At 46.0% G+C, this 12,963-nt stretch overlaps 2 protein-coding genes across 8 annotated transcripts in view; one reads left to right on the plus strand and one right to left on the minus strand.

The window, feature by feature from the left end:
• TDP1 (tyrosyl-DNA phosphodiesterase 1) overlaps positions 1–12,182 on the minus strand; it is a 73,659-nt gene extending 61,477 nt beyond the window's left edge. For 6 of the 7 annotated variants that reach the window (XR_013827348.1, XM_079915039.1, XM_079915042.1 and 3 more), the window contains exons 1-4: positions 12,106–12,182; positions 6,916–7,472; positions 3,562–3,605; positions 2,324–2,379 (exon numbers count right to left, since the gene is read on the minus strand). Coding sequence is in view for 6 of the 7 variants with exons in the window: in XM_079915039.1 (XP_079771165.1) it covers positions 2,324–2,379; positions 3,562–3,605; positions 6,916–7,462 (647 nt within the window). In the remaining variant the exon portion in view is untranslated. The remainder of the gene's footprint in view (positions 1–2,323; positions 2,380–3,561; positions 3,606–6,915; positions 7,473–12,105) is intronic. The other variant, XM_079915038.1, reaches the window with a different exon arrangement.
• Positions 12,183–12,359: 177 nt separating this feature from the next.
• Positions 12,360–12,963, plus strand: part of EFCAB11 (EF-hand calcium binding domain 11) — a gene marked incomplete at its 3' end in the record, with an annotated part of 228,093 nt that continues 227,489 nt past the window's right edge. The window contains exon 1 of the mRNA XM_079915049.1: positions 12,360–12,463. The remainder of the gene's footprint in view (positions 12,464–12,963) is intronic.

Here is a 12,963-nt window from a genome sequence, read left to right on the forward strand (position 1 = left end):
TGTTAAACCCCTACTGTGAGCAAGGTCCTGCACCAGATGCCAGAATACAAGTGAAGGGGCCCAGGCCCACAGCATGTAGTTTCACTAATAGCTGGTGATATTTCAATGCAACAGAGCCCAATGCACATTGAAAATGCCCTATTTTTAAATTCAAAAGGACAATATAAAAACATTCTGCAGGAATAGATTAAAAGGGCTTTTAAAGGAACCATGATCTACTCTGGTTAATTCAAAGCGAGATAAGCCTTAGAAATCAATATACCTTTATAAGCTCTCCCAACAAAACAAAAATTGGATTTTTCTCCAACAAGCAATCAAGCAAGATGAACAACTTCCACAATTATCAACCACATGCAGAACGATTCTCTGCCACACGGGAAGGGACAACACTCAACTAAAAAGAAACAGGACAGGGGCTTCCCTGGTGGCGCAGTGGTTGAGAGTCCGCTTGCCGATGCAGGGGACACGGGTTCGTGCCCCGGTCCGGGAAGATCCCACATGCCACGGAGCGGCTGGGCCCGTGAGCCATGGCCGCTGAGCCTGCGCATCCGGAGCCTGTGTTCCGCAACGGGAGAGGCCGCAACAGTGAGAGGCCCGTGTACCGCAAAAAAAAAACCAAAACAAAAAAAAAAAACAGGACAGAAAACGCACATCCAGGACTGATTCCTAACCCCTAAACCTGATAGCTTTATTCTAATATGTCAGGTAAAATAAAACTAAGAAACACACCTTCCCGGTCTGTTTCTATTTGGAAAAAATTTTCTATTTTACAACTAGAAACACAGTACAGAGAATAATGTAAGAGATAATCATGCATGTGTTACCTAGAAACGATTCCTGTTATCAGATTATCAGGTCTTTTTAAAAAATAAAAGATTAAACATTATTGACAGAAGCTGAAGTCCTCATTAATTACTTCAGATTTACTGGTGTTCTAAAAACTATCACAAAAAGGCAGTGTGATGGGTAATTTTGTGTGTCAACTTGATTGGGCCAAGGGTGTCCAGATAAAACATTATTTCTGGGGCTTCCCTGGTGGCACAGTGGTTGGAAGTCCACCTGCCGATGCAGGGGACACGGGTTCGTGCCCCGGTCTGGGAAGATCCCAAATGCCGCGGAGCGGCTGGGCCCGTGAGCCATGGCCGCTGAGCCTGCGCGTCCAGAGCCTGTGCTCCGCAACGGGAGAGGCCACAACAGTGAGAGGCCCGCGTACCGCCAAAAAAAAACCCAAAACACATTATTTCTGGGTGTGTCTGTGAGGGTGCTTGCGGAGGAGATGACCATTTGAATCGGTGGCTCAGCAAAGCAGATCGCCCTCCCTAATGTGGGTGGGCATCATCCAATACTTTGAATAGGTTGGTGAAATTATTTTCTCTCCTGTTTAAGCCACTGTTATTTCTACTTTTCTGTTACATGCAGCTGAAACTAATCTTACGTGTTACAGGTCAAATATGAGCCCTTGAGTGCCAAAGCTGCTTGGGAAATTTCAACAGTATTTTATCTATTAGTATTATTTTTGGCTGTGCCTCGTGGCTTGCAGGATCTTAGTTCCCCAACCAGGGAATGAACCTGGGCCACAGCAATGAAAGCACCGAGTACTAACCACTGGACTGCCAGGGAACGCCCAGCATTTTATCTATTAGTAATAATGAAGCTTCCCACAATCTGACGTGCTAAATGCACCATGGACTTTGAGGACCCTGACAACCATTCTCCTGCATGTGTATTCCTCCACCTTACCTGCTGTTATGGGATTCTGCCACGCCCATGTGTTAGACATGGGACAGATGGCATGTCACCATGGGATGCCATATTTATTTGGTTTGCACTGCCTAACATGAGGCAGACAGACTGAAAACCCATCACTTCCATAATCTGGGTAAGGGAAGGCCCTATGACCCCTGCATTAACTCCTAAGCTACGTGAAAAATCACTTGTGAAACAAGAGAGTCTCAAAAAAAGAACAGCACTGATGTGCCCAGTGAAGCATGGCATGCTTGGAGGTCGAGAACGCAGGTGGCAGTGACCTTTTCCTTCATATTAACATTGGACCTAAAATTCTTTTATTTGGGCTGAAATTTGTCCTAATCTACTTCTGGACAGAACAGAAGGACACGCTAAAATCTGTATTAGGAAGGCTTGTGATTAGTTAGAATATATCAAAAAATGCTGTTTTCCCAGTATAACTTAACGTTTTTATGATTTCAATAGTTCCAAAAGAAATATTCAAAGAAGATGCACGGCAGCTGCCTGAGAAACACAAATCTTGTGTTTTAAGGCTGCATTACAGTTATGACGTCATCCGTCACTCTGTGGAACTCACCTGAACTCTGGTGGATACTGTTTTATGAGCCAGTCCACATCAAAGCAGTAGTTAAACTGGATGGGGGCAAGAAAAGAAGTCACGGGCAATTCAGAAAAGCAGTCTATAAGGAGAAGTGTTTGGTTATTGAATTCAAAGAAACTCTAATGATGAACCACATATATTATGTATAAACATGGACAATTTGCTACAATACTCATAAACAAAGCTAAAATACATCTTGAAGGGAATACACCATTCAAAGGTTCTGAATCAGTGCGGGAGTGCCTGAGAAAACAGAAAATTACCTCTGCATGCTTTGGCAGCATTTATATTTGTAAACTGAGTCTTTTTACAATATTTCTAAGAGTCCTCTGATTAATGGGGCTTATAAATTTATCCCTTTTCCCCTAGATGACTATAAAAAGCACTTTTGGAAAAGAACATTTCCTTTCAGCCTAACTTATGAGCTAGCTTTGTAAACAGGCATCTGCGACTGGACATTCACTAGGCTTATGACGATTACACCTTGATTACAGGTTCTGGACTAGACTTACCCACGGGGGTCCTCCCCAGGCCTGGGTAATCCCTGGACCTCCTCCTGGACATACTGACTCAATCTAGCCAGGAGAACACACACAAATTCACCCCACGTTCCATCTGGAGACCAGGATTCCCATCGCCAAGCAGAACATGGAGCACACAGAAAGCTTTGCCTTCTTTAGGCACAAGACCTTGTTCTATTTGCTGGAGAGCGTGGCACGTGAAGGTGATTTATCAACGCAAAGGGACCAGCTCTGTCAGGCAGGAGAGCTGCCAATCAAACACGTCAATCAAACATGCAGACGTACCCACATCCATAACTTCTGCTCACTTCTCTTTGGAGGGTGTAGGAAATTTCTCATTTACTTCTCTAAATCAAATCAAACTTGACATGGCCTTCACCTCTCTACCCACACTCCCAGGGAGTTGCACCAGAGTCCTGTGAGATTATTAGTGTCCCAGAGAGAAGTCCCTCAGGTTGGAATTTCCAGAGTGACTTCCCGGCCAGTCCTTAGGGCCCAATCGAGAGTCAGAAGCCCCAGTGATCGTGCATCCACGTTCCAGGCTGATGGATCCCACAACCGCGGCGTCTGGCGCCAGCCTCCAGGTAAGTGCGATCTCAGGGACCCTGCACAGGACCGGCCCACAGGTCCCGCCGCTCACTTTCTTACAGAGTTATTTGCCCCTTCCGTCCAAAGAAACAACTGTAAACTCACCTGAGCTGAAGAAACAAGTGTCCCAAATAGAGGAGATAAAATATCTGGGGAGACAAAACATTTATATCTAATTTCATATTTTTGATAAAGACTACCTAGTAATAATAATCACAACTGACTTATTAAACAGTCACCGACGAGAATTTGGCTTAGAAAATGATGCACTGAAAAGGTACTACAAGACTAGACTTTAATGTTCCATAAAATTCAAGAGAAAATTTCCCTGGGCTATTTAATAATATTTATTATGTATCAGTATTATTTAACCACACATAATGGAAAATCAAGATCTACAACTTTAGTACTGGATGACTGGGCAATTTTACAAACTGCCAAGAAGGACAATAACGATGAGCGTCCTTCCTCTTTCCAGATCTCTTAATTTTTTACCTCCTTCAAGTACTCACTGAAGTCTCTCGCCAGGAAACCTCCCCAGTCTGGGACTAGCAAGACAGCTCTCTGGAGCCTGAGGGCTCTTGCTTCCCGTGGAGGGAGGACAGAGGCCCCCGCAGCTCCAAGCTCATATTTCTAGCACCCAGGTCATCTCTAAGGAGGGCCCACCTTGCACCCACTCAGGCTTTACTTCAGAGAAAACAGAAAGCCATGTCTATGCCCTGAGAGGAAGCACAAAACCCTCATCGCCACCACCGATTATAACAGCCTCACGTGGACAGGACCCATCGGGTGCCAGGTTCTGTTCCTGGTACTTTCCACGTGTTAACTCTCACTCCTCGCAGCCATTTTCTGTCCGTGGGGGTCTGTCGTTCCCATGTTGTAGATGGAGAGTCTCTCCTTAGGGGGCCGCCCGTGGCCACACAGCTGGGGTCAGGCAGGGTCGGGACTTGAACACAGACAGTCTGGCTCCAGCGCTTCCGCTCTAGCCACCAATCCAACCCTGAGGGTTCAGACTGGGCTCGTTCACTTATTTGTCCCATATTTATTGAGTGCCTCCAGACATGGAGATAAATGCCAGGGCACAAAGATTTTAAAAGAACGAAGAAGTCCTCTAAGGAAGCTTAAAGGGAGAGTTGCACAATCAAGAGAGAAACTGCAACGTGGGGGCCCCATTTTGCCCCCACTGCCACTCCTCTTTCTACCTTTCTAAATTTTATCCCTTTTTCAAGGCCCATCTGAGGTCCCTCTTCCTCCATGAGATCTTCTGAACAACCTACAATTATGGCCTTTGCTGGAGTGGTACACCAAACGCTTAAGAGCACGCACTGTGATGCTGGAATGCCTGGATTCAAATCCCAGTTCTGCCATCTGCCAGCTCTATGACCTTGGGCAGGTTATTTAACTTCTCTGCAGATCGGTCACCTATCCGAGGAGGACAACTGTAACATCTACTCATAAGGCTGTTTCGAGGATTAAAGGAGATAATCTATATAAAAGCTCCTATCATGTTACCTCTCCTTCTTCCGTATCTTGGTGCTAATAGCCAGTCTTTATCACTTTATTATATACAGCAAAACCTTGCATAGTTCTCTATTTCCTGTTTCAATCTCTCTCAAATAAAATGAAACACTGAGATCTATCTTATATATTTCTGCAAAGCACCTAGACATTTGCAAAAAGGAAAAATAAACACCTTGTAGAACCAAACTCTTTATAGTATGGAATTAAATATACCAACATTTATACATCACATAAGATGTAATTATACATTGGGTATATAATTAAAACACTATTAACAGTGAACACAATCTATTCTTGAATGCGGGCAAGAAAGGTAATGTGAAATACGGGTGACAACGTTTATTTTGTGTATCTGCCACGTGAATATACTGTGCCGGGCACTTCATGTGTTATCTCCCTTTTTTCTGAATCCCCAGTTTAAAGGTGAGTGAACAGAAATTGTGAAGAATGTTAGGTCCTTTGTTAATTACCAACACAGCAAGCAGGTGGTGAGGCCCTGTGTCTGGGATTCTAGGGGCCCTGCCGTTCTCTCAAAGGAAACCCTTGTTTCCTCTCTGCACGCAAAGCTTTTGACACCAAGTGTAGCAGGAGGGAGGGGGGCTTCCCACACAGACCAATCCTCCACGGACACCAGCTGCGCGTCCTACAACTGAATTCAATTCTGACACCATCCACCCGGAGGTGGCATCAGACCCCACAGGACTGCCCCCACCTCAGATGCCAGTCACAAGTCCGGACCCCCTGTGCTTCTGACCGACCGGCTATAAATTGGGGGTTGCCACCATCCCCTCCGCGGGCTCGATAATTTGCTGCAAGGCCTCACAGAACGCAGAAAAGCAATTTCCTCGCTAGATTACCAGCTTATTATAAAAGGACACAACTCAGGAACAGCCAGATGAAGAGATGCACAGGGCAAGGTATGGGGGATGGGGCGCGGCCATGCCCTCTGCAGGTGCGCCACGGCCCAGCACCTCCTCGTCGGCACCAACCTGGAGGCTCTGTGAACCCTTCCAGTGAGGGGTCTTTTACAGAGGCTTCATTACACAGGCAAGACTGACTAAATCAGTGGCCCTTAGCGGTGAACTCAATCTCCAGCCCCTCTGCCCTCCCCGGAGGTGGAGGTTAGGGCTGAAAGTTCCAGCTTTAATCACCAGGCTGGTTCCCCAGGCAACCAGCACCCCCCTTCCTAGGGGCTTTCCGAAAGTCATCGCATTAACATACACTCCACTCCGGTGTGGCTGAAAGGGGCTTGTTAGGAATAACAAAAGATGCTCCTTTCACCCTTCATCACCTTGGAGCTATTTCAGGAACCTGGGACAAAAACCAAAACCAAACCCCAACTATAACCAGAGTGAAGACCAAATATCTGTATACATCACAATATCACACAGATACTCCCTGGGGACTAACCACAGCAACCAAAAATCAGGGCACTTCTTGTTTTGCTTCTGCGCCAGGAACCAAAACCAGGCTTTCAAGCAACGGTTCTCAAACTTGATTGGGCTCGTTAAAGGAGATTGCAGGGCCAGGCTCCCAGAGTCTGGTGCTGGGAATCTGAAGAGGAGGCCGAGAATTTGCATGTTCAACAAGCTCCGGGTGGTGCTGACACTGCTGGTCCAGGGACCAGAGAGAACTATTGCTGTCAAGGGCTGACTACTTGGTTAATAAAGTGTCAGCGACCGAGTTTAACCTTTAAATTACAAGTTAAGTAATTCTAAGCACTGTGCAAGGGGTGCCAGCAGGGTGGCCTGCAGGGCTCTGGGAGACACCCGCTGGCTTCCCGTTTGCTGTCAGACGAATGCATCTGCTTGTCAAAAAGGGTTCTTTTCCCCCTGAGAGAAGTTCAGAGGGTTCTTAAGAGATCCCTTCTAGGCTTCCCTCCTGTTTTTCGAGGGGGAGCCCCACACGTGCAGCTCCCAGACCCCCGGCTTCACTCACCCCTGATGTGGAGGGCTCCCGAGTTATACTTTGGCTTAATTCCGGAGACTCTAGTGAGGTAAAATTGGAAGGGGTTCCCTTTACCCAGCATGTCCCAGATGTCCTGGCCTCCCCCTGACGTTTCAAGCCCGTGGCCGGCTGAGGGGCTGTGATGCTCAGCTCCCGGGACAGCACCATCTCTGGGAGAAGGGAGGCCTTTCTCCTCTTTGACCCCCGTGTCCTCAGCCTGCTTCTGCTGCGTCTCTGGTGGCAGCTCATCCTCACTGCTGGAGAGACACCAGCCCAGGTCTTCCTGGGAACCGCCCTTCTGCCTTTTGGGAGGTGAAGCTTCTGAAACGGAATCTGTGCTGCTGAATTTCACGGGTGCGATCTTCCTCCTGTGGGCAGCTTTCCGAGCCTCGGAACAGGTGTACTTTGGCTCACTGGCTGCTCCCTGCTCAGCGTGCGGAAGAAAAGAGGTAGATGGCTCGTCCGGTCTTGGCTTTTCCTCCTCACTTTCATCACTACTGGATATCGTCCACCTCCCATAATTGCCTTCTTGAGACATTACACTTCCTCTGGAAATGAAAGGTGGAAATTTCGTTATTTCCCATCCATCAGGCCACCGGCACACTCATGCTCTTGCTCTCAAATTCCGTGTCCTGAGCTTCTAGGACACATACAGCACACCTGACACTTACCAGATGCCAAGACGTGTCACTAACATCAGCGGCTCTGTAGGTGTTCACGGCACATCACCACAATCTGCCGTGAGAACTTGGCAAATAAAGTGATGGCGAAAATCCTGCTCACCTTCTGCTTCTCTCCCTTTGTCTTTCCACCTAGACCTTGTTCTTAAATGCCTGAGGAAATGGAGTTGAGCCAAAGTCCAAAACAAAAATGTCCACTCTTAGCCCTGAAGCTTCCAACAGGTGTTTGGCGTTAAGGTCAGTTTAAGGAATTTCAGGAGTAATCCTGACTATGCTCATATTTTTAAGGTCAAATTGGAATTTATCACCTATTCCTCACCCAGGTATGGGAGCCCAAAGGACTTCAGGGACTACTTCTTACTCCCCCAAGATAAGCTACTTACCATAGAGCTTAACGAAATCCTCCAGACAGTATCAAATGATCAATTCTATATATACATTATCTAGGGATGCTTCCATGAGGACCCAACTGACTCAATGATTATCTAATCCTAAATCAAACCATGAAAACCTGCAGAGAAAGAACTTGTACTAAAGCAAAACGTTACTTGTTTTCTAAACCACACAGTTTAACTTCTACTTTCTTGCTCTCAAAAGAGGAAAACACATGAAACTTTTGCTTTTCTTACCTACAAAATGTCACCAATTCAAGAGTAAAGGGCTATCTAAGTAGATTTCCCAAATAACTAAAGAAGAGCTCCTTAGTGTGATTTAAAAAAAAAAACAAACACTTTAGTACAAGACCCAGAGGAAAATTACACAACTCAAGAGTCTGTGCTCAGATCGTGGACAGAGTGTCTACATGTTTGCTCTACAGCGTAAGCAGGACCTGCTATGAGTGCAGATATAGGACAGACTGCAGCATAACCCCCACTCCTTAAAAAAGGCTAAATTCTGCACTGAAAGACTTGCTAATGAATATACTTTCATATTTCAAGCTAAAAAGTATATATTTTTTAAGGTATCTATCACTTTGTACAACTTCTCACCTTTTTCAATTTATGACCAAGTCAGATAAGGTTTCTCCTGTAAATTACACATTTCAAGGAGCTTTTAAGCAGAGTGCATCTAGACAATAATTTGACTCGTTCTTCATGGCCCAGGGTCACTATTAAGCCCACCTGGCATGGACAGTGTTTTGCAGCCACAACTGTAGGGACCACAGATGGACGCAGACACTTGCTCCTCTAATAGGGGCCCTAGACTCTGTCTAGGTATTCTTTTCTAAAAGTTCTCTGTCCTTTCCCCCTGTGTTCAGTCCACTTCTAGGGGCTGTTTGAACTCTGAGTAGGTTTTTCCCCCTAAATTGTTTCTAATCTGATAAGGGTTAAGACACCAGATAATCAAGCTTGTTGGAACTGTATTGTTACAGTTAACAGGATCTGAGAACCAGGTTTTCCCATGAAAGGGGTTAAGACAGACTTACTATTTAACACCTACTTAAACAGCTCAGTTTTTTGTTTGTTTTGACTGTTTTTTTAAAACTTAAGTTCCCTTAGCGTTCTAGACTCTGGAGACTGCTATCACAATTCACTTTGAAGGAGCCATTTTGTCAGTTAGTTTTGTAATTGAAAAATGATTTAAGAACAAAAGAACCATCTCTGGAAAAACTACTGTGCTGTAAGCTCTAGCTTCCATTGAATTCTAAACCAGCTCTAAAGCTAGGCAATGAGTAATAGAATCTTCAACTGAGATTCCTCAGCCTGTTCTCCCTAGATTCCTGCCCCATCCTAAAGCAAAGAGAGGCTCTCAGAGTTTTTAGGTGAAAAAAGGGTTCAGCTCCCAGCCTGAGAAAAGGAGCTGTATGCAGACCTTAGAGATCACCACCACCCCTCTTCCCAGATCAATTACGTATAAATAAAATGGAATTAAGAAATCCTGAGAACTCTAAAAGGAAAATATTTATTCGTCTTTAGTGACTGTGTGAGCTATTTAGGAGATTTCTAAATTTTTCAGTTTTATCATTATCTACACTTTCTAGAACCGCATGTGGGGTGGGGGAGGGGAGGACAGAGAATTCCTTCCAAAAAAGGACAAGTGGGTGAAAAATAAAGCTTTGAAAAAGACGTTTCCTAGAGAAAAAAAAAAAAAGGTTTTTGTCTGCTCTATACATGGTTTAAATTTTGGATCTACTCACAATCCAAAATGTGCCTGAGATTATTTACCAATTAAAGGCAAAAAAACCTTTGCAATATGCTAATAAAACTGTAACAAATCATTAAGCCTAGCTGGTTACCAGCCTCTCTATGCAGTCAAGGCGCTTAGGCTGTTGAAGAGGAGCTGTTGGTAAACACCAAGCTTAACCAGCAACTGATTCTACTTTGGAGGACTGGATCTGGTCTCAGGATCAGAATTTCATTTCTCTGTCACACAGGCCCAGATTCTCTGCATTCTCAGACAGCTTTTATACTCAAGTCATAGAGCTTTACAAGGATAGAACCTAAGTGTTTTCCTTCAATTGTTTGTTCACGGTTTGTCTTCCCTGGGCAGTGTCTCGCACAGCACAGGTCTAACACCACACTCTGGGTAAGTGGTGACACCAGGATCAGAATTACCACACAGGTGGGCTGACTCTGAGAGCTGACATTCAGTGGGTCAGCAAAGTGCAGTATTTCCCAAAGCAGAGGTGACTGGGACCTGACATTAACTAACATTACGTTATGAAAGTACCTCCCTTTCCTATTCCAATCCAATGTCTCAGTTTAATCAAGGAGAAAGCTGTTTGTAGAAATGTCTCTATTCCTGCTTTTGAACAAATAACGGATTTTGGGCTCTTCTGCAGGCAGTAACACTTTGGTTTAACATCAACAGAAGGGATCTTATGGCTCCATTACATTTACAATAACTGAAGTCTACTTCTAAAAGATAGTGTTTATGTAAAAGTGGGTTCAAATGAAAATATTACACAAATAGTAATACAGATGTTGATAGTGAGACAAAACTGGGGAGGAAGCAACCGACCACATTACTGAAATTTGGCAAACACTGTGTTAAGCTACAATGCCAAGGAGGGTAAAAATCTAAAGAAATTCTACCACCAGATGCCAACTCATAACATTAGAGTGTCTATTAGATACTAAAAAAAAAATGTGTGGATGCAAATGGATACTCCTCTTAAAGCTGCTGGCTCCTCCTCTCCCCCTACCATCCCAGACCCAGCTGGGCTACTTCTTTTACACTTCCAGCTGACCCTACTTACAGAGCTTGCAGACCATCAGGAGGGCATGGGAGTCAATCTCAACTGAGGCCAGGTGTGGCCAGTAGTTGGCAAATATGACTCCAATTTCAAATCCAGTCATTACTAGGTGGTAAATGTGCACTTAGGCAAATTACTTAACTGCTGAGCCTCAACTTCCTCCTCTGTAAAATGGGTGTCATACCTACCTCCCAGAGTATGTTCATTCGAAAAATATTTATTGAGCAGCTACTATGTGCCAAGCCCTGGGAATAAGAAATTAACAACATAGAAACAATTTGTCCTAGAAAAGCTTCTATTTCAAAGAGGAAGGAACAGACTGACACAAACAAAAATAACCAAAAAAAGCCAAGATATCTTTATAGATATTCATTATATTTTACAGGTATGAGAGAGTAACAGGGATGCCCTTACCTTCGACTATCCTGAATTTAACATCTAAGTGAGCTCTGAAGGGTGAAAAGGAATCAGCCAAATAAAAGTGTGGGAGGGAAAGAAGAGTATTCCAAGTGAGGGAACCCAACCTGCAACGACCAGAACAAGGGTGTAGTAACTCCAAAAACACACAAAAAGACTTGGGTAAGGAAGACAGGTAGGTGGTCCAGGATGAAGGGGGTGGGCAGGAGTAAGTTAAAGATCCTGGATTTTATTCTAAGAACCGTAGGCCCCACTGAAGGGGAGTACCTTGGTCCGATCTACTTTTTTAAAATATTACGTTCCCTGCAACTCTGTATGGAGAATGGTTTGGAGGGAGACAAAAGTCGAAGTGAGGCGGCTCCTGGAGGGACTCTGGTAGCTCATGAAGGCAGTCGGGATGGAGTGAAGTGGGCTGATTCCGGGGTACACTGTTTTCTGTGCGCTCACCTTTACGGAGCATACACTCATTTCACGCTCACAACTGTTTCCATTTATGGGGAGCCTAAACACAGAGGTTAAGTGCCTGGCACAGAGTAAGCGCCCAACATGCTAGCTATCACTAACTCTCCAGACCATCTGCCTACTACGTGGAGGAGCCAGAATAAGAATCCGCGGAGAGGGGCCCTTCCAGCAGGACTATGGTCTCCTCAAGCAGCAGCTGCTCGCGCCAAAGAGGTACTATTACTGGAGGAAGCCGAGGCCCAGAAGGGGACCCTACCTAGTGTCTTTACAAGATGCTACGCTTCCCTCCGCATCCACCTCCAGCCCCGCGGGACACTCAAGAATTCGCCGGACGCCGGCTGCCCGCGCTCCAGGCCGGAAGGAGCAAAAGCGCGGGCAGCTGCCGAACGCGTACCGGAGGCCCCGGAACCCGCGGCCTCCACTCACCTGAAGCCCCCAGAACGCGCAGCCACCTAGGATCCCGCCGCTCCGCCGCCACTCGCGCCTGCGCGCGCTTCAAACCCTCCAGCCGGCAGCGCGCACAGAGTGACCCTGCCCCTTCCCCTTCCGGGACGCCCGCAGCTGGGTCCTAAAGCCCTCCGGCTCATGAGGGGCTGAGGGGGCGCTCCCGCAGGAAGGGGCGAAGAGAAGACCTGGCCGCCTCCAGCTCCCTTCTCATCTCCTGGGCGCGTCTCCTAAAAGGGGGAGAGAGGAAAAGAAATTTCCCTCACTTCTCCCGTAGTTAATTAGCAAAACTCATCCGCTTTGCAGAGGTTCTCATAGCTTCAGACTCCCGGAGCTCGAGGTGTGTGTGTGGCGGGGGTGGGGGGTGTGGGGGGGGTGGGAGGGGGTGGGTATTTTAAAGGCAGAGACAGGATCACCTGAGAGGTTCGAGGAAGCTGAGGGCTGAGACCGGTGTCCCGGGAGGAGTGGGTTCTCCGGGGGGAGCGGACTGTAAAACCTGCTGTAAAATAAAAGGTTAAACGAGCTCCCTTAGAGTCAACCTCGAATGCCCGTTTCTTCGTTGAAACAGGCGCGTGTGCCTGTGTGTGTGTGTGTTGCCTTTTTAATCTTACTGATTCGTCAGAAGAGAGAGGTCTGAGATAAACTACTTTGCAAAGCGGAACCCTCGCCATATTCCTTGCCTTTAATAAGATGTTTGCTGTGGAATTTGGGTTCAGTGCTGTTGATATTATTCTCAGAGTTTCCTTCACACCAGGCACCTCTCCTAGAGGACTGAATGAAATAACTTGGGATAAACGTCCTAAGGGCTCACTTGGTTCGTTTATTGAAAGTCTGTTTTGT

This window comes from Stenella coeruleoalba (genome assembly GCF_951394435.1).
Source record: "Stenella coeruleoalba genome assembly, chromosome: 2".
Classification (NCBI taxonomy): Eukaryota; Metazoa; Chordata; class Mammalia; order Artiodactyla; family Delphinidae; genus Stenella; species Stenella coeruleoalba.